Raw genomic sequence first — 26,876 nt, forward strand, 5'->3', positions numbered from 1 at the left:
CTAGTCTATCTAGATGTTTAGAAGTGCCCAATGTGTGTTAAATGTAGAGATAGTAAAGTATCACTTTTAGATAACTTTTTTGCTAACATTCACACAAAACAGTCTTTAGGAAATAGAATGGGGAAACTACCCCTGTGAGCAGAATGGCAGGTACTACCTGTACTCATTCACTGCTTTGAAGGAGGTGGAAGGGAGCAATTGCAAAAGGCAATATGCTAGTGTGTTCATACCTGGACATCCTCAGATGCCATTTTTATGTATTGTGCATTTTGTTTTGTTGCTGTATGTAGTGTATATATAATGGACATATAAAGTCCAAATTTCACAACATCTAGTCTCTAGATGTAAAAGAGGTTGCCAGTGTATGACAAAGTAGGAAAATTAGCACATTTTGCGTACTTTGTGTTGAAATGTCATAGGAAGCTTTTTCTCTATCAATGACATTTAGATATGAATTTGTTTAACTGTCTCTAAGCATTACATAGGCCTGTACTTGTCCACTGGTTTGAAGGCCGAAAGAAGGAATTGAGGAGGGACTGGTCTGGGGCTCAAATAGCCATATTTAGAAGATAACTTGGATCATAACCACTGTTGCATGTATAACTGTATTTACCAGTGCAGTAAGCGCAGCAACCAAGTTTACATATGAAACAGCCGGCCCTACGTATTTAGAAGTGCTTGGTGTACTGAAAAGTAGAATAACTCTGTAATAAATAGCTTTGCAAAATTTGGAAATATTGTGTTCAGAAATGTTGTTGTTAGACCACCTCTGTGAGCTGTGTACTGTCTGTACTTGCTCACTGCATTGAGGAAGGCGGCAGAAAAGAAACAGTTTCTAAAGTCCTTATTTGATATACCTGATCTCTCTGGATGTGTAGAGTACACACAGTATATTAAAAGTAGAGGTACTAAATAACTCATTTTGTAGATATTGTTTGGTTAAAATTCATAATGACATTTTGTCTTTTGGAAATGGAATGATGAAGCCACTTCTGAGCAGTGCACAAGGTATTTGTACTGGCTCAGGGAGGGAGGAAGAGAAATAGTGAGGGCTTTCTACCGGTGGATTTACAGTGAAGCAAGATTGACCATCATCTCTTGGGTCTATGCATTTTAATTCTGTTCTGTATATCATGTATATAAAGGATAGATGAGTCCTAATTTACAGTATCTAGTCTTGCTAGATATTAAGGAGGTTGCCAGTGACAGAAGTAGAGTTATTTAGCAAACTAACACACTGAGTACATTGTGTTAAAATTTAAAGACTAAACATTTTAGTGAAATTATAAGAAAATTCCCTTGAACCATTGCAGATACATAAATAATCCTGACATTGGACTGATGGAGATGGGTAGGGTTCTAGGCCAGAATCTTCCTTTCAAATTATAGCTTTTGTTTAAGTGTGTGTGCTTTATCTGGAGCTACCTGTATGTTTGGTGGGAAACTTAATACCTTATTAGAAGCATCTAGTCTTTCTAGATCTCTAAATGTGCATAACCTTGTAAAAGTAGAGGGCTAACATAATGCCCTTGAAGTTTTGTAGTTGAATGTGGGAATGAATTGTAATGCTTTAGACTATGCTGTTTACCAGGTGGCAGCAGGGGTGTGATTAAGGGAAGAAGTGTGCAAAGAGCAGGCTATCTTGTGCCTGTTCTGTTAGTTCAGGTTGTCTAGACTTTGTTCTACATATTTATTTCAGTTAATATTGCTAAGTATTAAGTCTTAATGCCAAAAAAATAAGAAGTAGAAAATAATCCCTATATAAATGTCCTTTTGTTAGTTTTTAGGAAAACCTGTCTTCTGGGAGTGAAGTTAATATTAAGTCCTTATCTTAGAGTATCTGGAGTGATGGAGAGGGAGAAGAGGAAGGGGAGGGAAGGGCTCTGCTAGTATCACCATATCTACAAGATGTGCATTTTTAGTAAAGTACTTATATTCGTACACCAAGTTCATTATTTCAGAACACCTAATCTTTATAGGTGTTCTGAGGTGACAGTGTATGGTAAAAAGATGAAGTAGTGAGTTAGTGAACTTGTAAATATCTGGTACAATCAGCAGATCCATCTTGGATCTTGGAAAATGAAGTCGGGACTTATTTCAAGGCTGGCAGCAGAAGGGAGGAAGAGGAAGCCTGTAGAGAGATGTGTGCACAGGTGTGCTCAGATTTACACTTTGATTAAAGCCATTGATGTATATGGTTCCAGTTGTACCATAGGGATACATATATTTAGTAGAAACATTCTTGCTAACATTTTGATAGTACACTATAAACCTATTAATGAGCTTAGAAATTGGTTGGCATATCTTGCTTTATATCTCATTTTAAATTGAGCATAAAGGAAATGCAGTATTTTAATTGTAAAAAAATGTTTATTTGTAGTTTAAACACAGCTAGACTGGTGAGTATATAGCAGGAATATCAAACATTATAATTTGCATGATATTCTAAAAATACCAATGCGATAATGTTTGTCGTGTTTACCTAAAGAGTATTATTAAACATGTTGAAACCTTTCAAAATGAATTCATGTGAGACACATTGACCACTTAAACTGGGAAAACAGTATATCTCATAGGGGATAAAAGGAATAAACATTTATTTCAGCACCTATTGCATGTTAAATTCAGTGCCAGGCAATCTCTATTTCTCATTTATAGAAAATAATCATGATTTTCCAAATATTTTTATTTGTTAAAGTAGATTATGCTAAATATGACAACGATGTCTTTATCCCTTTAGTTAGTAGTTAGTAGACTTTAATAAATGCCAAAGGGTAACTCTTTTTGTCCTAAAATGCAACACACAAAAATGAAAATGGGTAATAAATCATTTCTTTAGACTATGTGGCAGAGAGGAAGCATTTACAAAAAATAAAAAATGAACTCACAGTGTAAAGCCTCTGGAAATGACTTCAGTTTCTTGAATAAGACGTAATGCTTTCCTCACAAGATTAGTAAACGCTCGGCTATTTGCTGCCATATCTTCTAGACGGACAGCGTATTTTTTTAGGGTCACTTGCAGTTTGGCTGTCTTCCACAATTTCAAAGCTCGTATAACCAAATAAACAAATAGAACCACTGCCCATATCATCCAGGAAGAGACAATCCACCAAGTGGGAAGCATAATGAGCAAACTAATGAAGATAAATAGCACTGAGACATCCCTAGAAAAAGAGAAACAAAACATACAGCAATTACACAATGGTGGGCCAAATAAGGTGACTGAAGAGTAAGGGGCCCTGAGTTCAAGCCCAGAACAACAAAATAGGTATAAATTTATGTAAAAAACATTAGAGATAACTACCATTTGAAACAAAAATTATAGATTTAAAACTCTAATTTACAGATTTAAAAGTAAAAATATGATTTCAGATAGTATGACTTCCTCATATTTGCACTTAGAAACAACCAATAATTTGTGAATTATTGTGAATAAAGTCATTTAATTAAAAAATTGCTATTATGTGAAATAATTTGAACAAGCTTTGCACTTTAGCACTGCAAGTAAAAATTAATTGAAGTAACAATAGGTATATATTGTTCATTCACATCAATTACAAATCTAATTGATTAAAATGCTTCTTTTAAGCCTTGAAAACTTTAATGGAATTGTGAAAGACATGTAAGAAAGAAGGGAATGTAGGAGAATGTATCCAAGGATATGTGAAAAACCACACCAACATATAGACCGACTCAAGAAAGTTGCCTGAAAGAAGGGATAGTGAATCACAATGGATCTCAAAGCTTGTATGACCAAATAAATATATAGAACAATTACCCATATCATCCAGGGAGAGACCATCTACCAAGTAGGAAGAATAATGAACATACTAATGAAGGCAAATAGCATTTAGTCATCCAAAAGGACAGAGAAAACAAGAAACCATGGAAGAGTAAATTAATTGGAGTCTGGTAATCCTAGACTCCAATGATTCTCTGGACTTGGCCTCCTTAATATTAGGAGAGTTTCATTCACCAATTTTATTCCTTATAATTATTTCCCAGCCAACTAGTAGTAGCTGACTGCTTATCCCCATGTCCCAACCTATCCTTGATGTCTCTATAATGTGCCTAAGATATAAAATATAAAGAAATGGCCAATATTCACATGTGTACAGGTGACATAAGAGATTTCATTTGGCACATTTCTAACCATTTGTTGGGTTGCAAAACTCGGAACTAATATATTAAGTTGGAAGTATAAAATAACCAAACTGGATTTTTTTCCAGTTTCATTTTAAATAGTATTTACTACGGAAAGGCTTTTTTTTGTCTTTGCTTTTTTGGTACTGGGGATCGAACCTAGAACGTTGCACTTGCTACTTTGCCACTATGCTACATCCCAGCACTGGAGAGACAATTTTTCCCTTTAATCTCTGGCATATCATTACTTTATTGCAATGCTAATTACATGGGATGTTTATGATATCTTTACAATAAAATACTCTACAAGTAATACTTACTTGTAAATACTCTACAAGTAAGTAATACTCTACAAGTAAGTAGCCAAAGGATGTTTTCTGGACAGTACCAAATATTAGGGGTTGCCAGGGAGCAGAGTGTTGGAAGGTGTCCATTTTCCTGTTGTTGAGGTTGCCCTGCTGACAGGATACTGGGATCAAGTAGCTCAACTAGCTCCACATCCTCTTGTAACAGGACTTCCTGTTGCAGGATGGCATGCAATGAGTCGAGTCGGAATCCAGTATCCTTGTCATCAAAATACACAAAGAAGAGGTATTAATATATATATATAATATAATATTCCAGTAAATGCTAAGCTTCTATCATAACATTTAGAGGTGTTTATTTTCAGTGTAGACTCTAAGAAGAAACAACAGTTCAATTTAGCTTTAGAGTGATAAATGGGAGTTTCATTTTCACAGTAAATGTGAAATAAAGAGTGAAATGGATATCATCAAGCTGCCAAATATAGAATATACATTTTTCATAATGAGATACAATTATAGAGTAAAAAAATGATTTATTCGTTCTTAAATTACTGAGATACAATGTGGAAAATATAATCTACATGGAAATTATAAAAGATGCTGACCCTGGTTACTGTAACAATATAGACAACACCTACAATGCCAGTATCAGCTGATATAGCCAATATCAGTAGGTCAGTAGGATCAAGATGTTCTAAAATGGTCATTCAACTTTTTTTTAGGTCTGAGATCAAAACTTGAACTTTTTATCTGCTGCTTTTACTCACTGGCTAGTGCTCTACCAACTGAGCCATGGCTCCAACCCAACTCAAATACTTTTAAATGTATCATTAAGATTTTAAATGTATGTAAAACTACACTATCATTTTATAGTTTATAAAATGCTTTCATATACACCAGCTCATTTACACCTCCCTCTCCCCTCTACCCACCAAGGATTATCTTCTATAAGCCAGGTACCATGCTTGACCTCAAAGGCACCCCAGTGTCTTTTTTGGAGTCATGGGTCAAAAAACACATAATATAGCAGAGAATAGGGGAAAGAAGGAAGGAAGGAAGGAAGGAAGGAAGGAAGGAAGGAAGGAAGGGAGGGAGGGAGGGAGGGAGGGAGGGAGGGAGGGAGGGAGGGAGGGAGGGAGGGAGGGAGGGAGGGAGGGAGGGAGGGAGGGAGGGAGGGAGGGAGGGGACGGAAGGAAGGAGAGAGACAGGATGGAAAGAAGCAGAAGAAGAAGAAAAGGGAAAGGGAAAGAAGGGAAACAAAGACAAAGGGAAGGAAAAGGGAAGGGAGAAAGCCTTACAGGAATCACAAAGACTCTGAATGCTAACTATTTTGTCTGGAAAATTTTATGACCCCCTCTTAGTGAAGCGATTGCAGTAACTGATATATTTCCTTATCAATGGAGGAAATGAGTAGTCTAATAAGGAAGGTTTCAATAGCCACAAAAATATGCCATTCTAACTGGGCACTGGTAGTTCATGGTTATAATCCTAGCTACTCAAGAGGCTGAGATCAGAGGATGAGATTTGGAGTTAGCCTGAGGAGACAAATCAGAAATTCTTTTATTTTTAAATTATCTTTTAGTAGTTGTAAAATCAGATTCTTATCTCTAAACAGCAAAAAGCCAGAAGTAGAGTTATGGGCTCAAGTATATAGCACACATTCAAAAAAGAATGTTCCATTCTAACTTGCTAAGAGCCGTGAAAGAACAATAAGCCCAAATTAAAAAGCCCTCAGTTATTATTTCAGAATTTCTAGTAAGAAGTCAACACTCACCAACTTGTGAAGTAACTCATCCTCTTTACTGCAATGTGGGAAAAAAATACAACTTTTGATGGATTCTGCCAGTTTTACCAGGATGCCTTGCTAAAAGAGATGAAAAAAACACCATGACTATGAAACATACCCAAAAGGCAAAACAACAACAACAACAAAAAAACCCATTCAAATAATTTATCTCTAGTTAATCACAATTTTTATGAGGGGGTGGGGAGAAACACATTCAGGTTATATACTTTGTTAATATGTTTCATTCTCATTAGTTTTCAGTCTTATTAGAATAACACAACCATCTGGCGATTTTCAATAGAAATAGATCTGTGGGCCCCTAAGTTAGTCTTATTCAGTACATCTGGAATAAAATCTGGAAGTCTGGTTCTTAAGAAATAGAAGTAATCGTGACATATCCTATTTACATTCTATGATATGTATGTACACCCATATATGTATGTGTATGACATGGAAGTATCAACATGATAATAGCACTTATTTCAGAATGAAAAGCAGTGTCAAATATTAAAGCTTTTTTATTCCAGAATACTAAAGCAGAAAGATACTTTCAACTCATTTTAGAAAAATTGTCACTGATTGAAGTGAAAGTTTGGTTATCAAATCAACCAAAAAATTCAGTTTGTCTTAGTAGCACAGTTCTTGAGTATGCTAGTATATGAAGTTTACATTAATTAACTACTACATACGAGAAACTACAATTGGCCATGGAAATAAAGATAGACATATAAATGCTGTATTTAAAAGAACTTACTATAGAAGACAAGGTAGTATAAATAATTACATGCCAATAAAACATCTAGAAAAGTATGAGAGAAAAGGATGTTAGGAGCAGCTAACACTGAGCTAGGCCCCAACAGATGAGCAGGAACTGAACAAAGGAGTGAAGATATGAGCGAAGGAGAGAGCCATGGGAGCACATGCCATGGGGATGGTAGCGTAGTCTGAGACAATTATGAGCCAAAGGAAGAAGAGATTACTAATGTGGTTACAAAGGTACACTGACCCCATAAATACATTCAATATTTATGTGGTTAATTAAAAAAAAGAAGTGGTACTGGGGTGTAGCCTAGTGGGTAGAGTGTGCTTAGCATGTGAGAGGCCCTGGGTTTAAACTGTAGCACAAAAGACAAAAACCATGAACCCCACAAGAATGTTTTATCTATATTACATATTGTTTTGGAGTCATTGGCTAAAAATTTTAATATACTACAGCAGAGACTAGAGGAAAAAAAAAAAGAAAGAAAACCTTATAGGAATCACAAAAGATACTCAGCACTGACTATTTCAAGTCCTGGGAAATTTTGTGACACATTAGTCCCCCAAGACTAAATTGAATGTATTAATAGATATATGTCTTTACAACTAGGGACAGGTTGTAAATAAATATGCTTATCTCTATTACTAGGGGTGTGTGTGTGTGTGTGTGTGTGTGTGTGTGTGTGTGTGTACATTAATCCTGGGGCTTAAACTCAGGGCCTGGGCACTGTCCCTGAGCTTTTGTGTTCAAGACCAGTGTTCTATCACTTGAGCCACAGCTCCATTTCTGGCTTTTTGGTGGTAAATTTAGAGATAGAAATCTCATGATCTTTCCTTTCTAGCCTGGTTTCAAACACAATACTAAGATCTCAGCCTCCTGAGTAACTAGGATTATAGGCATGAGCTGCTAGGGTTAAGTTTTAGGATATATTCACTTCCAACTAGAGAGAGACATTTAAAGAACGCTGGTCTTCTATGCTATAGTATGATTTTTTTAGAGGTTATAAGGTGCCACCAATTTTTTTAATGCAAGGACACAAAAAATAAATCAGCATGTTAAAAGTTAACTGGTAGTAGTGTGGAGGTGAACTGCAAGGGTATGACTGTGGCATAATTAGGAGTATATCACATGTCCACATAAATAAAGACCCAAGCTAGGTAAAAATAGTAATGAATAGAGTTACATGGAAACTGTCTTGACTTAGCCCTTATTGACAAAAGCAATGCAGGAGTGATAGGATATGATAAGGTAACTGAGAGGGTGTGGGACTATATGTGGAACTATAAAAAGAATGGGCTTTTGGTTTGTTTACTTTGGGGGTACTGTGGAAAGAAGTCCTGTTATGAAAACACTGAATCGGAGCTTTTGGGGGCACCTACAGGTGGAGATATCTAGTAAGCATCAGTAAAGCCAATGAAGACAACAAATCACATGAAGCTGTTCAGAGGAGAAAGGCCATGGAGAGGAAAAATCAAGCAGAAAAAAGAATGGGGCTAGGAGTGGGGGAGGAGGGGAAATGGGAAGGTGGCTTAGTGGTAGAGTGCTTGCCTAGCATGCATGAAGCCCTGGATTCCATTGCTCAGTACTATATACACAGAAAAAGCCACAAGTGGCACTATGGCTCAAGTGGTAGAGTGCTAGCCTTGTGCAAAAGAAGCTCAGGGACAGTGCCCAGGCCCTGCGTTCAAGCCCCAGGACTGACAAAAACCAAACAAACAAAAAAGAACAGGGTATGAATACTTATAGTAGGGACAGTCAGACATACTACTCACTAAATACTTAACAATCACATAAAAAGATGCAGAGAGTGTGAGAAATTAGTACTACTTAGTGCTTTATCAGGATCACATTATAAAAAAATGCTTCACAAAAAATTATTTATCCTTTGAACAGAATTTTGGGGGCAATTTATTCTAGAATAGTTAAAAATACATCCTAAAATATATTCCTTGAGAATGAACTCAAGAACTCAATAAATCTTTCTAAATTATAGCTACCCTCAGATTTAGAGGGAGAAAAATCCATGTTAGGAAAATCAGCTTATACAGCTAAAGAATTTTCTTGGAGGCATGCAAAATGAAGACTAAATAAACTTTCTAGACATATGATAATTTTTAAAAACACCCTCTGGCTATGCTTTCTTTGGTTCCTCAATTTAGGAGGAGATGCCATTTTAAGCTCCTGTTTAGTTATTTATAAACTAGCAACAATATTTCTATAAATAAAAATATTTGTCATAAATGATGAGGATTAAATATTTACAAACCCCAAGTTTATGCCCTCCCCAAACTATAAGCCAGTGCCCACCTCTGCCTAGAGACTAATCTTTAGCCACTGTCTGGTTTTACATTGCCAAGTAATCTTCCATCCACATTTTAGTCTATAAATAGTCTGTTAGATAGAGCTTAATGTTCTGCTTTCTAAGCCCTTCCAAGAGCATTTATTCTTGAAAAGGGCAAGAGGAAGAAGGAGTAAATATGAAAGATTAGCAAAAATGACTCTGATCTACATGAGCAGAAACTTCCCAAACTCTCCCTTATAGTTGAAGATGTATACTTTGCTTTTGCAAAGGAGACAGCTTGGTCAACTCACATTTTATTTTCTATTTATTTATTTTTGTTCTTTTTTATTGTCAAACTGATATACAGAGCGGTTACAGTTTCATACTTTGGGCACTGGATACATTTCTTGTACTGTTTGTTACCTCCTCCCTCATTCCCCCTCCCCCCACCCCTCAGCTCACATTTTAGAAACACTGCTTATGAGACCAAGAGAAAAGAACTTTCTAGTGGCATTACTGTGATTTTGTTTGTGGTCTTTTGGATAGATACCCAAAAGTGGGGCTGCTGGGTCATAGGGGAGTTCTATATTTAGCCTTCTGAGGAATCTCCATACTGCTTGCAATGTTCATCGCAGCACAATTTGTCATAGCTAAAATATGGAACCAACCCAGATGCCCCTCAGTAGACGAATGGATCAGGAAAGTGTGGTACATATACACAATGGAATTTTATGCCTCTATCAGAAAGAATGACATTGTCCCATTTGTAAGGAAATGGAAGGACTTGGAAAAAATTATACTAAGTGAAGTGAGCCAGACCCAAAGAAACATGGACTCTATGGTCTCCCTTACTGGGAATAATTAGTACAGGTTTAGGCAAGTCATGGCAGAGCATCACAAGGCCCAATAGCTATACCCTTATGAACACATAAGATGATGCTAAGTGAAATGAACTCCATGTTATGGAGACAATTGTTATATCACAGTTGTAACTACTTTCAACATCCCATGTGTATCTGTAGCTTCTATTATTGATGATGTTCTTGTATCACCTTCCTGTGGTTGTACCTACACTATCTCTGTAATCTTATCTGAGTATATTGGAAACCGTGTATACTGGTATTGGAACTAGGAAATTGAAAGGGAATACCAAAATTGAGAGACATAGGGTAAAAAAAGACAAACAACTACAAAAGCAATGCTTGCAAAACTGTTTGGTGTAAGTGAACTGAACACCTAAGTGGGGGAAAGGTAAGGGGGAGGGGGGAGGGGGGTATGAAGGACAAGGTAACAAACAGTACAAGAAATGTATCCAGTGCCTAACGTATGAAACTGTAACCTCTCTGTATATCAGTTTGATAATAAAAATTGGAAAAAAAAAGAAAAGAACTTTCTAATAATCTATGCTTTCTCTTCTAGTCACAATGGAATAAGCGACTATTTGGAAACTAAATGTCTCCTCTAAAGTAACTGAATATTGTAATAAAACACCAGTTAAACTAATGTTTAAGGAATGAGGCATTCTGATTAATTTTTTCTACTGAATTAGAATTCCTTTGAATATGACTGAAATGTACTAGAATAGCACAGAAGTGAATCTAGCCAGTCCTGGGTCTTGAACCCTGGGCCTGGGTTCTGTCCTTTAGCTCTTGAGCTAGCATTCTACCACTTAAGCCACAACACCACTTCCGGCTTTTTCTGTGATTAATTGGAGATAAGAGTCTCACAGACTTTCTTGCCTGGGTTGGCTTTGAACCATGATCCTCAGATCTCAGCCTCCTGAGTAGCTAGGATTACAGGCATGAGCCACCAGCACCCAGCTAGCAGATGCATTTTCAAACATAATTAATTACTGGAGATTCTTCCAGAATGATATACAAAATACATGATGTATATTAACTTTGAGATATTTACTGGGTAAAAGTTCATAATGATAGATATAAAGAACATTATAAGTTAAGGTAAATATACTCACTCCATCATTTGCCTGTCAAACTGTGTTTAAGAAATTACTTGTCAAGCTGCTTACTTATAAGTTGTGCTCACTTATAAAAACTTAAAGAACATTCCAATTAATTGATGGCTATTACCAATTGAGTTCTAATTAAGGCTTTACTATTATTTTTCTGTCCTCTAGATAATTTTAATGTTCAAAAGAAATAATATTTTAGTACCCAACCATTGTTCGTTTCCTCACTTTATGTTATCCACAAAAAAAATGTAGAACAGCAATAAACACTGATGTTTCTCTAAACAGTTTTGTATTACTGATAACAAATAATGTAGTCTTATTAGTGCTGGTATGGAGGTAATAGAGACTTTTGTTTTGGGTAGAAGCTTAAATAGTAAGGTAAAGAACAAAAGATGAAGCTTTCTTACTTTTGGTGGGACTTCTGTAGGAGGCTTTTGTTGTCCTTCTGTTGTACCTTTTTCTGGTTTTGGTGACAAAGAACATATTTCAAAATCTGTGTGTCCTAAATCTTGTAAGTACTGGTAAAGTGGAGAATTCTGAAAAAGACACAAAATGAAGCAGATTTTGAGAATATTACTGTTTCAAAAAGTTTTAGGGGCCAATTTCATCGTTCAACCTCATAGTTATGACTAACAGGTCCAAATTCTTTAGTTTCTTCTCTGAGAATTGAATGATCTGTTATAAAAATATGCCATTTTATAACAATAAATCAACATTTAAAAGAGGAACCCTCAAAAGGAAAAACTCTAAATAAAAGAAATCATGTAATTTTTTTTTTTTTTTTTTTTTTTTTTTGGCCAGTCCTGGGCCTTGGACTCAGGGCCTGAGCACTGTCCCTGGCCTCTTCCCGCTCAAGGCTAGCACTCTGCCACTTGAGCCACAGCGCCGCCTCTGGCCGTTTTCTGTATATGTGGTGCTGGGGAATCGAACCTAGGGCCTCGTGTATCCGAGGCAGGCACTCTTGCCACTAGGCTATATCCCCAGCCCCTGAAATCATGTAATTTTTGAGTGAGTACTAAGTGAGCAAAATTAGTTGAGGAATATAAATAGATTTGTTAAGAATTTCTTTGCCCAAAGTTTTGTAATGGTCAAGCCGATGCTTCAAAACAGGCAATGCTGGCTATAGAAAGCTCCTAAGAAGACTTACAATGAAAAAAGTTATAACTTGAAGCACAAGAAAAATTAAGCAATAATTGTATTCCATTGTATTTTATTTTATCATATATTTATTTATTAATTCATTTAGTATTGTATGGTTAGCAAAGCAAGTAAAGCTTCAAGGATGTTACCTTATATATGGTAAAATTTACATAACGAGAACATGTCAAGTGCTCATAAAAACATTAGAATACAGTGATTAACACCAACTTTGAGGTGTATATGCAGTATACTTGTAATCACATTATCAAGAAGGTTAAGGCAGGTTGCTCACTTGCATTCAGGAGCTGAGACAAATCTGTAATATAGCTGAGACTAGTCTGTTTTTGTCCAGAAAAACAAAAAAGTGCATAAATACACACGCACGGGTGCGCATGTGTGCACACGCGCGCGCACATACACCACTTCTGGCCATTTTCTGTATATGTGGTGCTGGGGAATTGAACCCAGGGCTTCATGTATACGAGGCGAGCACTCTTGCCACTAGGCCATATCCCCAGCCCCTACCTGTAACTTCTTATAAGTATATGGAAAGGGCTCAAGTTTGAGGACAGGGGAGAAAAAAAATCACCCAATCGCATCCTACAGAAGCACACTGTTACTATTATATGAAAATCTATTGGGAAACTCATTTCCGGTGAATAGCAAGCATTACTTTTTACTTTCAATCTTTTGTAAAGTACAAACTTGGTGGCACTGACTTCATTAAAAATATTTGAATCTTCAAAGGCATATGTTAGGCATTTTAGATAAACAAAATCAGTAACAGAGCTGTCTTAACTTAAGCCTCACAGCAGATACTGTCCAAAACCCTTCAGAGTTTGTTCAGGAATAGCAAGGGATTGCATTCTGGGATGTTCACGTGTCTCAGTAGACCAGGGGTGCCTCCAGAGGGCTAGGGCAAGGAAAGGTATTTTAAGGACAAAAAGCAAAAGTTTATGTAAGATTAAAAAAAAACAAAAACTAATGATCATAAGGGCTGACAGCAGCAGGTAAAGTTGGTTCATGGATGGTACTGGCTATTGCTAGCAGAGTCTTAATCAAAGTGGGAAGGCTGGTGAGAAAATCTTCTGCCAGTCCCTGTTACTGACATAGGGGAATAAGCAGCCTCACTTCATGGCCTCAGGTTCTATTTTGTTATGGGTTGACATAAGTGACTCTATTTTCATACTGACAACTTCTTTTTAAATGTAATTTTGATTGTCAAGGTGATGTACAGAGGGGTTACAGTTACCTATGGAAGGTGGAGAGTACATTTCTTGTCATACTTGTTACCCTCCCCCTCATTTTCCTCCCACCTTCCTGCCTTCCCCCCAGTCCTCCCCGCCCCATACTGACAACTTTATACAAAGTATTTTGTGGAAAAATGTAAAGTATCTTACTTGTATCATCTCAATGAAGGTTCACAAACTCAAAGGGTGTGTGTGTGTGTGTGTGTGTGTGTGTGTGTGTGTGTGTGTGTGTGTGTGTGTGTGTGTGTGTGTTTAACATTGCCAGTGTTACTGCTATTCTCATCTCATGGATGAGAATAGAGACTCACTCAGCTAGAGAGATGAGAGGGACTCTGAAGTCAGCACTGTGAAATATTACAATAAACTGAAAATAAGGAACAGTCCCTCATTTGTCTGGCCAAGCCAATTAAGAATTACAGAGCTACATTGGACACTGTGGGAAACAAGGGGAGGTACTTAAACTTGACCTCGATACTTAGAAAATCCAACCTTGACTTAGGAAGGGCAGGACTATGCTAGTGTGCCTGGCATCCATTTGTGAGCACAGGACTAGGAGGCAAATACCTTCCTTCTAAATTAACTCTCCTAAAAGAAAGACAGTTTAAAAGTATTAACATAATATAGTACTTACCTTCTGTCAGATTAAAGAAAAAAAAAACTGAGACAAGGAGGGAGAAGGACAGGGTATGACTATCTAGCCGAGGCTGGCCTCAAACTCCTGATCCGGCTGTTTCAGCATCCTTGTGCTGGCATTATATGTCTGTACCAAACTCCTATGTTGTATATTCAAATAGTGCCTTGAAGGACTCCATCTGTACTTTTGGGTTGAACTGTGAACCTCATCCCTATTCTGTCTCCCTGGCAAAAAGAACAAAAAATACTAGTTCGTTTGTCTGGATTGACCTTTTGAAAAGCTTACTTTTTAAAACACTTGTTTTTAAGGCATTAGAATCCTTTCTTCAAATAAAGTCCCATGAGGAAGAATAATAAACAGAACGATCAAAGTGGAATTACTCAACAGTCAGTATCAGCCAACTTTTGTGTAGAAACTCACAAAGTGAATGTTTGGGCTTTGCCAGGCCATCTGATCTCTACTGCAACATGCTAGCCTACTGCTGTGGTGTGAAAAGTCAGACAATAAAAACATAAACACAAGTTCCCCAAAACTTTTATACACAAAGAAATTTGAACTTCATATAATTTTCATGTTATACACTATTTTCACATTTCTCCAACCTTTTAAAACTATAAAAACTGTTCTTTGCTAATCAGCGCTAAATTGGGCTGAGGAGAGCCTGGAGCAACAGCCTTAGTTTACTGATTTTTGCTGTAGTCTGCTTTTCATATACTGAGTATTAATAGAAGTTGATGATAGCATCAGAAAGGAGAGTAAGGCAAAGCAGTGGAGAGCTAGGTAAGTTTCCCTATTACAACTTTTTTCCTTGGTTCAAGCAAAATCAAACCACACATTTCATTAAGCACTGAATTCAAAATGTAGTTGTGAAGTATCAGAGAATGTTACTGCCGCCAAAAGAAATAGGAGAAAGCTTAGAGGCAGATGTGGGAGCTCCTCAGGAAATCCTTGTGGTTCCCTATTCCTGTAAACTCTAGCTGACAGAAAACACACATCATAACACCAGAAAGAATTTTGCTAAATGAAAAGTTGCCAAGGACCTTTGGTTGTGCTGACACTGTTCTGGCGTCTACAACACATTTCATAAGAAAAACAAACAAAAACAGACAAGAAACCTCAATTTTTTTTTTTGCTGAACAAGAACTTGAAGAGAATGACTCATTCAAGTCTTATATAATTAATGACACTTCGTGCTGTCCCCCACCTCTGGGCCCACATTCAGGTATCAGGTACCAATCATTCAGTGCAGTGTTTGTTTTGTACATCATCTGTGATACGTCCTGTAAAAGTGCCAATACTGCTGGTTTACATGTCAAAATAAGGACTATTTTAGAAATGGATGTGATGGATGAAATGTTTTTATTATTAGCTGCTTCTTCTTCTCCTTCTTCTCCTTCTTCTCCTTCTTCTTCTTCTCCTTCCCCTTCCCCTTCCCCTTCCCCTTCCCCTTCCCCTTCCCCTTCTCCTTCTTTGCCAGTCCTGGGGGCTTGGATTCAGGGCCTAAGCACTGTCCCTGACTTCCTTTTGCTTACGGCTAGAGCTCTACCACTTGAGCCACAGCACCATTTCTGGCTTTTTCTGTTTATATGGTGTTGAGGAATCAAACCCAGGGCTTCAGGTATGCTAGGCAAACACTCTACCACTAGGCTTCATTCCCAGCCCACCTTCACTCTTCTAAACTGCTTTAAACACAACAGAATGAATTGCAAGCTTCTGAGTCTACAAATAGAGAATAGGCAAAAGATGAGAGAGCAAGGCAATTCACTCAGTTAGTACTTCGCCAACATCTATGTCCTAGATAGCATCTATGCACAGGGGATAAAATGAAAAAACAAAAAACAAAAAAACAGAAGAAAGCTTTGCTTAAATATTTCATCCCGTGACACTTTCGTTAAGATGAGTGTTTTTCAGGTTTTCGATGTTAGCAAGGAAAATACAGAGAGGTCTAGGTAGGCTTTGTTTAAAGAAAATCTCCTCTTGATCTCATATTCCTTAAGTACAACATAAAACTCAGGACTCTTTCTAAGACACAGACAAAAGGTGGTATGTTAATGTAAGGAGATCCTTCCTATCCAAGAAGATGAATTCTTTACAAAGCTATGACATACCATCCCTAAAGCCCTCTGCTATCAAAGTACCAAAATTGCTTCTCTAACTCTATCTATGAATTTTATATCCACGAATGTGAGGTATCTTTCTGTTGTCTCTTCTGTTTGGCTAGTTTCATAATTTAATGTAATATATTCTAATTGGAACATATCGTTCCCCCACTTTCTTGTTGGTCCTGGGGCTTGAACTCAGGGCCTATGCATTGTCCCTGAACTCTTTTGCTCAAGGCTAGTATTCTACCACTTGAGCCATAGCACCACTTCCAGTTTTTGAGTGGTTAATTGGAGATACGAGTCTCATAGGGACTTTTCTGCCTGGGCTGGTTTTGAACTGCAGTCTGCAGATATCAGCCTCCTGAGTAGCTAGGATTATAGGTTTGAGTCACTGGCACCGGCTTGTAAAGGATCTTGTACCTGTCTGTGACCATACTTGTATTATGATATTCTAGAATGTTTTCTAAAGTGATGAAGCTGATTAAAAAAAAATTAGTAGCAGGCAGTTGTGGTGGCACTAACCTGTAATCTCAGCATTTGTGAGTCTGAGACAAAAGGGAGGATCAGACTGTGAGTGAGGCCAGCCTGGGAAACAAAACAAGAACCTACCTTAAAAAAAAAACAAGGTTAGGGGCGTGGCTCATGTTAGAATACTTAAGACAAGACCCTGAGTTCAAATCTCAAGTAATACAAAACCAAACAACTGGTGCGAGGTTTTAAAGAAATGTCATATGTTGGGCTGGGAATATGGCCTAGTGGCAAGAGTGCTTGCCTTGTATGCATGAAGCCCTAGGTTCGATTCCTCAGCACTATATATAGAGAAAAGTCCAGAAGTGGCACTATGGCTCAAGTGGCAGAGTGCTAGCCTTGAGCAAAAGGAAGCCAGGGACAGTGCTCAGGCTCCAAGTCCAAGCCCCAGGACTGGCAAAAAATAAAACTAAAATAAAATGCCAAGACTAAGCCCCAGGACTGGCCACAAAAAAAAAAAAGTATGTTAAAATACAAAGTTTTAAGCTAAATCCAGCATAAGGCAATTCTGCAGATCAAATGACCTAGTTTCTTTAACTAAGAAATGATATAAAAAAGGCGGGGAAGATAAAAGCAACAAGCGGACCTTGGCTGTATCTAGTAAAAACGATTGTAACACATTTAAAAAATATCTAAGGAAATATTACCAGTTTAGGTATTAGATAGTAAGAACTATGAGTTTTGTTAGACTAGATAATTGGATTGAGGTTACTGTTATAAAAAGAGTACTTATCTGTTAGCTCTGCATGCTGATAGCATTTACAAGGTAAAAATGAGATAATGTTTGGAATACTTGAAGGTAATTGGTGGGTGAGAAAGAGTAGATAAGACAATTTAATAAATCATTTAAGCTGCTAAAGCTGAAGTTGGGTGATGGAGCTTCACTGCATTTTTCTCTTTGGTGGTAGTACTTTTAAAGTCTACTGAAGGGGCTGGGGATATGGCCTAGTGGCCTCGTATACATGAGGCCCTGGGTTCAAATCCCCAGTACCACATATACAGAAAACGACCAGAAGTGGTGCTGTGGCAGTGGCAGAGTGCTAGCCTTGAGCAAAAAAAGCCAGGGACAGTGCTCAGGCCCTGAGTCCAAGCCCCAGGACTAGCCAAAAAAACCCACAAAAAAAACAAAACCTAAGGTCTACTGAAAGGGAAGAAGACACAAAGCAAATAAGATAATATCTTTAAGTAAATTTGTTAGCTAATGACCCATGTATCACTAGTATAACCCATATAAATGAGATCTAATGTACTCATATAAAATATTCTGATAATATAGGGCAAGTACACAACTTGAAGACTTCCTGCAACAATGCCCAAGGACCACAGTCAGGGGTATCCTCTAGCAACAGGATTTCGAGCTACCAGTCTTAATGAAGGTACAGACTAATGTTTCATTTCCTGTGAAAGTTTTTTGTTTTTTCCTGGCATTGGGATTTGAACTTAGGGCCTGTGCTGAACGACACCTCCAGCCCTGTAATTTACTGGTTATTTTTAAGATAGAGTTCTACTTGTTACCCAGGTATACACCAGGAGCATGATTTGCCTATTTTAGGCTTTCCATAGTTGCTAGATGAAAGGTACATGCCACTGTATCTGCTTCCCTCTGTTGTGATGGAGTTGACAGAACTTTTCTGCTGAGGCTGGCCTGGAGTTGCAGTCCTTCCAATCTTAGTCTCTTACATAAACAATCATGTGCCAATATGCTTGGCTATGGGTTGAGAAGGAGTCCTACTATCTTTTCTGCACAGACTGAACTTAAACCACAATCTTCCCATTCCCAGGCTTTCAAGTAGTTAGGATTCTACAAGTGAGTCACCAGCATCCAGCTACCTGTCAGTTTTAATTATGTACATTTTCTTTCCACAAATAAATAGAAGATAAATGGAATAATAAATACATGACTATGATTTGGGAACCATATTTTAAAAATCACCATTAGGCAAGACAATTACCAGCAAAGTAGAAACATAAAAATCTGTTAAGCTAAAATAACTGCAGCATTGGTCAACTTAAACATCTATTGGATGACCAATATGAACCTGTAAATAGGCTCAGAAATGTTATGATAGTATTATAAAATTGAATCAAGTGACTAGAAGAGGAGCAACTATCAATTTATTCATGTATCACTAACCAAACACATATTGAACACCTACAATGTGCCAGGGATTAGAGTAATTTTAGTAATTTTCTGTCATTAATCTCTTTCTAGGGACATAGGAAACCAACCCCAAATACTCAACTTCATGAATTTTCTTTAACTGCCTTTCTACCTTGAAATAAAAAATTTAAGCCAAAAGATATACAATGAAGCTGAGTGCCTGTGGCTTATGCCTGTAATCCTAGCTAGTCAAAAGGCTGAGATTTAAAGGATCATGGCTCGAAGCCAATAAGGACAGAAATGCCCATGAAACCCCATCTTCAAAATAACAGTAACAGGGCTGGGGATATGGCCTAGTGGCAAGAGTGCTTGCCTCGTATACATGAGGCCCTGGGTTCGATTCCCCAGCACCACATATACAGAAAATGGCCAGAAGTGGCGCTGTGGCTCAAGTGGCAGAGTGCTAGCCTTGATCAAAAAGAAGCCAGGGACAGTGCTCAGGCCCTGAGTCCAAGCCCCAGGACTGGCCAAGAAAACAAAAAAACCCCAAAAACCAAACCAAACAAAAACAAAACCAGTAACAAGTCAGGTTAGAGGCATGCCTCAGGTGGTAGAGTGCCAGCTGAGCAAGCAAGCTAAGTAGGCTTGAGGCCAGGAGTTCAAACCCTATATCAACAACAGCAATAACAGCAAAAAGACATAAAATGGGAAGTAACTTTGATAGTCTAATCCTCCACGCCTAGCATCTCTCAAAATGAAATAAAAATTCTTTAGTTTGTGAATCTTTCCCCCCAAATGTAGTACCTATGTTTGTGTGCATAGCTTTTGAAAATTGTATACAATTACACTAGATTCAATTCTCTGCCCATGGTTTCTCCATTTAATAAATCCTGGAGATTTCTCAGTATTAGTAAATACATTCTACACTATCCCTTTTAGTGTCTTTATAGCAATCCAGTTAATTTATCTATCTAACCTCCTATTGGACTATAGAAGTGGAAAATTTAATAAATGTAGAGCACATGCCTTACAACACTGAGGCCCTGGAGCTCTATCTCCAGGACTGCCAAAAAATTATTTTAAAAAAATCACTGGGGGCTGGGAATGTGGCTTAGTGGTAGAGTGCTTGTCTAGCATGCATGAAACCCTGGATTCAATTCCTCAGTACCACATAAATAGAAAAAGCCGGAAGGGGAGCTGTGGCTCAAGTGGTAGTGCCCTAGCCTTGAGCACAGAGAGGCTCAAGGATAGAGCCCAGGCCCTGAGTTTGAGCCCCAAGACTGGCAAGAAAAAAAAAAAATCACTGAAAACCAGGGGCCAGTGGCTCATGCTTATAATCCTAGCTCTCAGGAGGCTGAGATCTGAGCATCGTGGTTCAAAGAGTCTGTGAGACTCTTATCTCCAATTAACCACCAGAAAACTGGAATTGGTACTGTGGCTCAAGTGGTGGAGTGCTAGCCTTGAGCTGAAGAGCTCAGAGACAGCGCCCAGGCCTAGAGTTCAAGCCCTATGACTGACACCCCTCCCCCACCCCAAAAAAATCACTGAAAGCAGTTGGTAGTAAAGGAACCACAATGAGTTCCACATTTCTAGTTTGGATAATTTTGGTGGTGCTTATTCGCCAGTTAAGGGAGGGCTGGTGCTTTCTCTGTTGCTTGAATTTTTAATAAGAACATATTCATAAAGTTGTGTGAAAAAAGTGTGAATCAAATTATCTTGTGCTCTTTTCCATATAAAATGAATGGTCTACTTTAATTATGAGACATTCCTTCATTTAAAATGCCAAGACTCAGGCTGGGAATATGGCCTAGTGGTAGAGTGCCCTGGGTTCAATTCCTCAGCACCACATATATAGAAAAGGCCAGAAGTGGCGCTGTCGCTCAAGTGGCAGAGTGCTAACCTTGAGCAAAAAGAAATCAGGGATAGTGCTCAGGCTCCAAGTCCAAGCCCCAGGACTGGCAAAAAATAAAATAAAATGCCAAGACTTTATCAAGACCACAATATTACTTCTTACAAAATGCTATGAATTGCCAAGAGGTTATTTGGGTATGGCAGTTTCTCTCCCTTTTTCCCTCCCTCTCATAGACAATATATATTTATCCTAGTCCTGCAGGCTTAAACTCAAGGCTTGGACATTGTCCCTGGTGTCTCTGAGCTTTTTTGCTCAAAGCTAGCACTCTAACCACTGGAGCCACAGCTCCTCTTCTGTTTTGTTTTTTTTTTCCTGGTTAACTAGAGGTAAGAGTCTCACAGATTTCATTGGCTTCAAATTGTGATCCTCAAGACTTCAGCCTCCTGAGTAATTAGGATTATATAAAACAGAAAATTAACAGTAAAGCCAGCAATGAAGCAAAAGGAGGCTCAAGGCCCTGGTCTAGAACCTGAAACCATGCAATGAAATCTGCCTTCCTCCTGTTCAAAGGACCAAGAATGATTTCTATTCTCAAGTTACAGAATGCACCAAGTTACTAACAGGTAATTTTTCTTTTCAAAACATGTACTAACTACTAATTTCTCCCCCCCAAAAAAGCATTCATATGGTATAAACTACCTATTTTTAAAAGTTTCGGGGCTGGGAATATGGCCTAGTGGCAAGTGTGCTTGCCTCGTATATATGAAGCCCTGGGTTCGATTCCCCAGCACCACATATATAGAAAATGGCCAGAAGTGGCAGAGTGCTAGCCTTGAGCAAAAGGAAGCCAGGGACAGTGCTCAGGCCCTGAGTCCAAGGCCCAGGACTGGCAAAAAAAAAAAAGTTTCTGCCCTGCTATCAGAACAGAAATTCTATAGGTCCTGTATTCACAATGAAATCTTTTAGGAAAACAACACATCTGTAATTAAATGGACTTGATGGGAGAATATGTGCCAAGAAATAATAATTTATTATTTAAAAATATTTAAATATCTTTTATTGTTGAATATAACTTAAAGCCAAAGGTTTAAACTTGGGTGTGGTAGCATAAGCCTGTAGTTCTAGCTACTTGGAAAGCTAAAATGGGAGGAATGCTTCAGCCCAGAGGTTTGAGATCAGCTTGGGTAGCACAGGGAGGTGCCTTCTCAAAAAACAAGCAAAAGCAAGTAAAGGAAAAAAGAAGCCACAGGTCTAAATGTGACTATTTCATACCGAACAGCAGCAAGTCTTCTTTTTGAAAATTAGCACTGAAAAAGATAAACACTTATCAATTGCTATGATTTCTTTGTTCATTCTCCAGCTGGCTTCAGAATACCAAAAAAAAAAAAAAAAAAAAAAAAAAAAGAACTAATGAGGAACATTGACATTAGCAAATTATGCAGTGGAAATGTTCTCAATTTTTAATGACCACATTTAAGGAGTTAAACTCTGTCAAAATTAAACCCTTAAAATGGAAAATGAATTTTCCCAATACTATTAATTATATTAGCATACTGAATTTCTATAGAAATCAGTAGATAGTCTCTTTTCTTTAATTCAGTGCATAGTCAGAAAGTGTGGTTGGAAATTAACTACGTAGTGCCTTTCCTTCCTTTAAGTCTGGGATGATTTAATATCATGGACCAATACCCTGAAAAATTAAAGATAATGTAAAATAATAACTTATAAAATAACATTCCAAAAAGCCCCAAACCCAAGCATTATTCCTCAACATCAACAAAGAAAAATCTAACCACAGCATTAAAAAGGATTAAAAGGACTAAGAAATAAGTCCAAACTAAACTACTCACAGACAACATAGTTCCAATTTTTCCTCTAGTGGTCCTGGATGAAAATTTCACTGCCTTTTGTCTCCACCTTTTCTTTCTGATTCACACGCTTCCTCCTATGGTGATCCCACTTGTTTCTCTAAGACTACAGAACAAAATGGCCACTGGACTGGAGGGCGTGCCCATGCCATTACTAAGCATTTTCCTATCCAAAGTAGCTCTTTGAAAAAAAAAAATCTGAACATCATTGCTTCAGTGTTATTATTACTCAGCAATTGCAAGAGGTAACAGGAACAATGGAGGCTTTAAAAATGCGTTCACAGGAATATACATAATACATAATATTATTGTATATTTAGAAGTTTTTTATAGACCAGTAAAATAGCTAAGACATTCACATATTTTCCTCATTGTACACTTCTAATATTTTTGACTGAAATGCATCTTACTCAATTAATCTTACATGCTAGAAACATTAAAAACATTTCAAAGTAATAATTTTTAAGGTCTTTGTATACAATAATAAAAACATACTTAAGTACAATAGTATCTAAGCCCCAAAACAAACAATAAAAATCAAACATACTTATCAAAAGACAACTAAGAAATGCAAAGGGAGGAAATTGACATATGTAGCTTATAGACTAAGCTTACTAAGAATAAAACTTAACAATGAAGTGGTCTTAACCAATAGGAAAGAAGATAGCAATGGTGGATTTAGCTCTCCTGGTTCTGATGCAATCTATTTTCAATGCCATTCCAAATCTGGTTAATTAACTGGCATATAGGCCAGAAGGTAAAACATATTTGGCAAAATGTTAGGTTTGAGAAGAAGATACAATAAATATTAAAATAAGGGCTGAAAAGCTGGGTGTGGTAGTTCATGTATGTAATCCTAATACTAGAAAAGTTGAGGCAGGAGGATCCTTAGTTTGAAGCCAGCCTGTGCTACACGAGATCCTGTCTCAAAAAAAAAAAAAAAAAATACCCAACAAAACCAAAACCAAAACAAAGCAACTCATTGCATTACATAATAAAATCCTGCCTCAAAGAAAAAAAACCCACCATCAAAAAGATCAAAAAGGTTGTATATTAAGAGTTCACATCAATTTTGTTTTCCTTTTTCCCTCCCTATCCCAAAAGTTATTAAAACAAAAATAAAGAAAAAAACAAAAAGGTAGGTTCTTGAAGAAATAAAAGGGAGCTCTTTATCTCAAAATGATTATTAAATATGATTGTTTATTCTTTCTTTATGATTGTTTATTCTATAAATGTGCAAAATCTCTCTAAGTAGCTATATTCTCTCAGCTACAAAAATTATAGAGAAGAATTAAAAATAAAAGACATTCTCAAATGTATTGTTTCAAATAATGCATTTGGACTTGTTGACTGGTGGTGAGAATAAAAAGTCTGCATGGATGCTATCAGCAATACTCAAAAAAGTTCATAGGCAATGGAGATTGGAGCTTTTTCTCCTACATCTTTAAGGCATGATTTGCTTCTAGGAATTTGGGGACTATTTGGTACAGAAGCAGGAAAACTAAAATCGAATCAGGGTTTCTAACCTAAAAATAGATTGGAAATGAGTAGATTCCCTTCCTATATTTCCTAATTAATGAGAGCTTCTAAGGGCCTAATCTCATTTACTCAACCCACGAGAGAGTTTCAGAGCTCCCAAAATAGATTTAAGAAAAATCTCATACTAAAGAATGATCTATTATAAAGGATGATCTTGTTATAATTGGGAACTGAGCTCTAGAGAAATTAAATGATTCATTCAGAATCTCAGCTTTCATTAGTCTAAGATGATCTCTTGACTCATACACAATGCTTTTTTAAAAAAAATTATTGCACCCTGGAGGCCACTACAAACACAATCCTTTTTAAAAAGTAAATATATAGTGGCAGATCTAGCAGTGGCAGATCTAGCGGCAGATGTGTATAGCCCTAGCACTTGGGAAGCTGAGGCAGGAGAGTCATTTGAGTCCAGGAGTTCCAAAGCCAGACTACAGGCAACATGGCAAGATCTCGACTTCAAACAAAAGGAGCTTATGCATCATTTGTATCAAAGCTTAAGCCAGAGGTTTGCATTTTAACAAGTGCAATGTGAATACATGAAGGGGATGGGTGCTAGGAATACTGCTCAGTATATAGCTTTGGCAGAAGGCTCTGTGTTCTCTTCTTAGGGGCACAAACCATGAAAGAGAGACCTATTTACTATTTTTGCAAGTGCAAAATGTTTAAGAAGGAAAAGAATTAACATCTATATTGGAGCCCTAAGAATATATGAAGAAACCAGCAGAAACAATATAATTTAAACAGGAAAAAAGCAGGCTTGTTCCCCAAGAATAATTTTTATATTTCACATTAAGTACATAGTTTCTTCTGGCATGTTTGCTGATAAACTTTGGTGATACAACTTTGGTTTTAATGATTAATCTTTTATGTCAGTAGGCTAAGGATTATTAATAAATATTCTTTCTATTACAGATATTGGTAAAAGAATTTTGCTATGCTTCTAATCTTAGCTACTGGATAGAACTAGATTACTTTAAATATGATGATTTTAGGGCTTAATGTTCTACTGACACAGAATATATATTTTAAGGGGAAAAATTCATAAATTTCCTATGCCTAATTATTCCCGACAGCAAATCCCATCATCAAAATAGCAAATACCATCTATATGTATAATCACTGGCAAAGGCAATTTCCTTCCATTAGTCAAATCAATAATGCAAGTAGGAAAGAATCTACAAATAACACTTAGGAAAATGCCTTGTTGTTTAGAGATGTATAACCATCTTAAAGAATATAAAGACAAGAGTTGACTGATGTAGCAGTTCCCAACACAGAAGGCAGAAAATGAGAGGATTGTGGTTTGAGGCCACCAAAATGTAAGCCTCCCATCGCAACAACAACAACAAAAGCTGGGCATGATGACACCCACTTTTATTTCCCATTATGCAAGATGTATAAGGAGTATCATGGTCCAAGGTTTGGACAAAACACACACACACACACACACACACACACACACACACACACACACACACACACACACAAAATCCCAAACACTGAGACCTTACCTGAAAAATAAATAAAAAGGGCTTTGGGGGCATGGCTTAAGTGGTAGGGCACCTACTAAGCATGAGACTCTGAGTTCAATCTTCAGTATTGCCAATTTTTTTAAATGCAAAGAAAGGAAAAATAAAGCAAGAAAGGATTTTATAGAAATGTACTCACTACCTTACATATGAAACTGTAACTCCTCTGTATTTCACTTTGACAATAAAGGAAAAAAATAAGTGATGTATTATTAAAAAATAATAAAAAGTGGCTTCATAATCCAAAAAAAAAGAAAGGAATTTTATATTTTTGTAGTATTTTAGATGTGGGATATATTGTGTGAGTCATTTCCTTTCATTTAATTGATTTAATGCTATGGGGAAAAAACAAACCCTCAAAAGCCCATCAGAGCTGAATATTGCCAACAAAGTTAACATTCAACAATTTACAAGAACTATGAAGAATGTGGAAGAGAAAAGATTATGATAAAAGAGGCAAAAAAATTATCTTTCCAGCCAGGATCAAAGGAAAAGAGGGAGAATGAATTCAAATAAACACCAAAAACCCTCGTCAATAAAGAGTTCAGTTACAGAGAATAAAATGACAAGCACAGATTTGAGGAGACTGAAAGACATCCTTCAAACCAGGCATGGTGGCAGTCACCTGTGATCTGAGTAATGGGAAGGTTGGGGCAGGAAAGTCATAAATTCAAGGACCGCTTGGGCTACATGAGGGACTTTGTCTCAAAAAGTCAAAAGAGATCCTTTAAGGACAATGTCCTCCCTATTAAAAAAACTGAGTCTAAGCATGTGGGACCTCAAATAATGCAAAGAGCTAGAAATATAGTCCAGCAGATAAAAAGGTCATATTTCCTCTGGGCACAAAGATTCATACCTATAATCCTAGGTACTCAGGAAGTAGAAATCTGGAGGATTACAGCTTGAGGCCAGTCTGGGCAAAAAGTTTGTGAGACCCCCTTCTTAACCAAGGGTGTGGTATTTGTGGGAAGGAATGTGGTTCTAGAAGAGCCCGGGTACAAAAGTTTGAGAGACTCCATCTCAATATATGGTGGTGCGTGTCTGTTATCCCAGCTACAGCTGGAAGTAAGAAATGGGAGGACTGGT

At 37.3% G+C, this 26,876-nt stretch overlaps 1 protein-coding gene and 2 long non-coding RNA genes across 5 annotated transcripts in view; 1 reads left to right on the forward strand and 2 right to left on the reverse strand.

The window, feature by feature from the left end:
- Positions 1 to 26,876, reverse strand: part of Vezt (vezatin, adherens junctions transmembrane protein) — a 60,438-nt gene that overhangs the window by 28,902 nt on the left and 4,660 nt on the right. For all 3 annotated transcript variants that reach the window (XR_007212645.1, XM_048358060.1, XM_048358052.1), the window contains exons 2-5: positions 11,655 to 11,783; positions 6,223 to 6,312; positions 4,532 to 4,707; positions 2,889 to 3,164 (exon numbers count right to left, since the gene is read on the reverse strand). Coding sequence is in view for 2 of the 3 variants with exons in the window: in XM_048358060.1 (XP_048214017.1) it covers positions 2,889 to 3,164; positions 4,532 to 4,707; positions 6,223 to 6,312; positions 11,655 to 11,783 (671 nt within the window). In the remaining variant the exon portion in view is untranslated. The remainder of the gene's footprint in view (positions 1 to 2,888; positions 3,165 to 4,531; positions 4,708 to 6,222; positions 6,313 to 11,654; positions 11,784 to 26,876) is intronic.
- On the forward strand, positions 627 to 19,391 carry LOC125360094. Its single transcript, XR_007212648.1, has 3 exons — positions 627 to 757; positions 8,252 to 8,254; positions 19,341 to 19,391. It is a non-coding gene; the product is annotated as an uncharacterized LOC125360094 (long non-coding RNA).
- LOC125360098 lies at positions 19,714 to 25,288 on the reverse strand. Its single transcript, XR_007212650.1, has 3 exons — positions 25,275 to 25,288; positions 22,772 to 22,780; positions 19,714 to 19,923 (listed from the first exon to the last, which is right to left on the reverse strand). It is a non-coding gene; the product is annotated as an uncharacterized LOC125360098 (long non-coding RNA).

This window comes from Perognathus longimembris, chromosome 1 (genome assembly GCF_023159225.1).
Source record: "Perognathus longimembris pacificus isolate PPM17 chromosome 1, ASM2315922v1, whole genome shotgun sequence".
Lineage (NCBI taxonomy): Eukaryota > Metazoa > Chordata > Mammalia > Rodentia > Heteromyidae > Perognathus > Perognathus longimembris.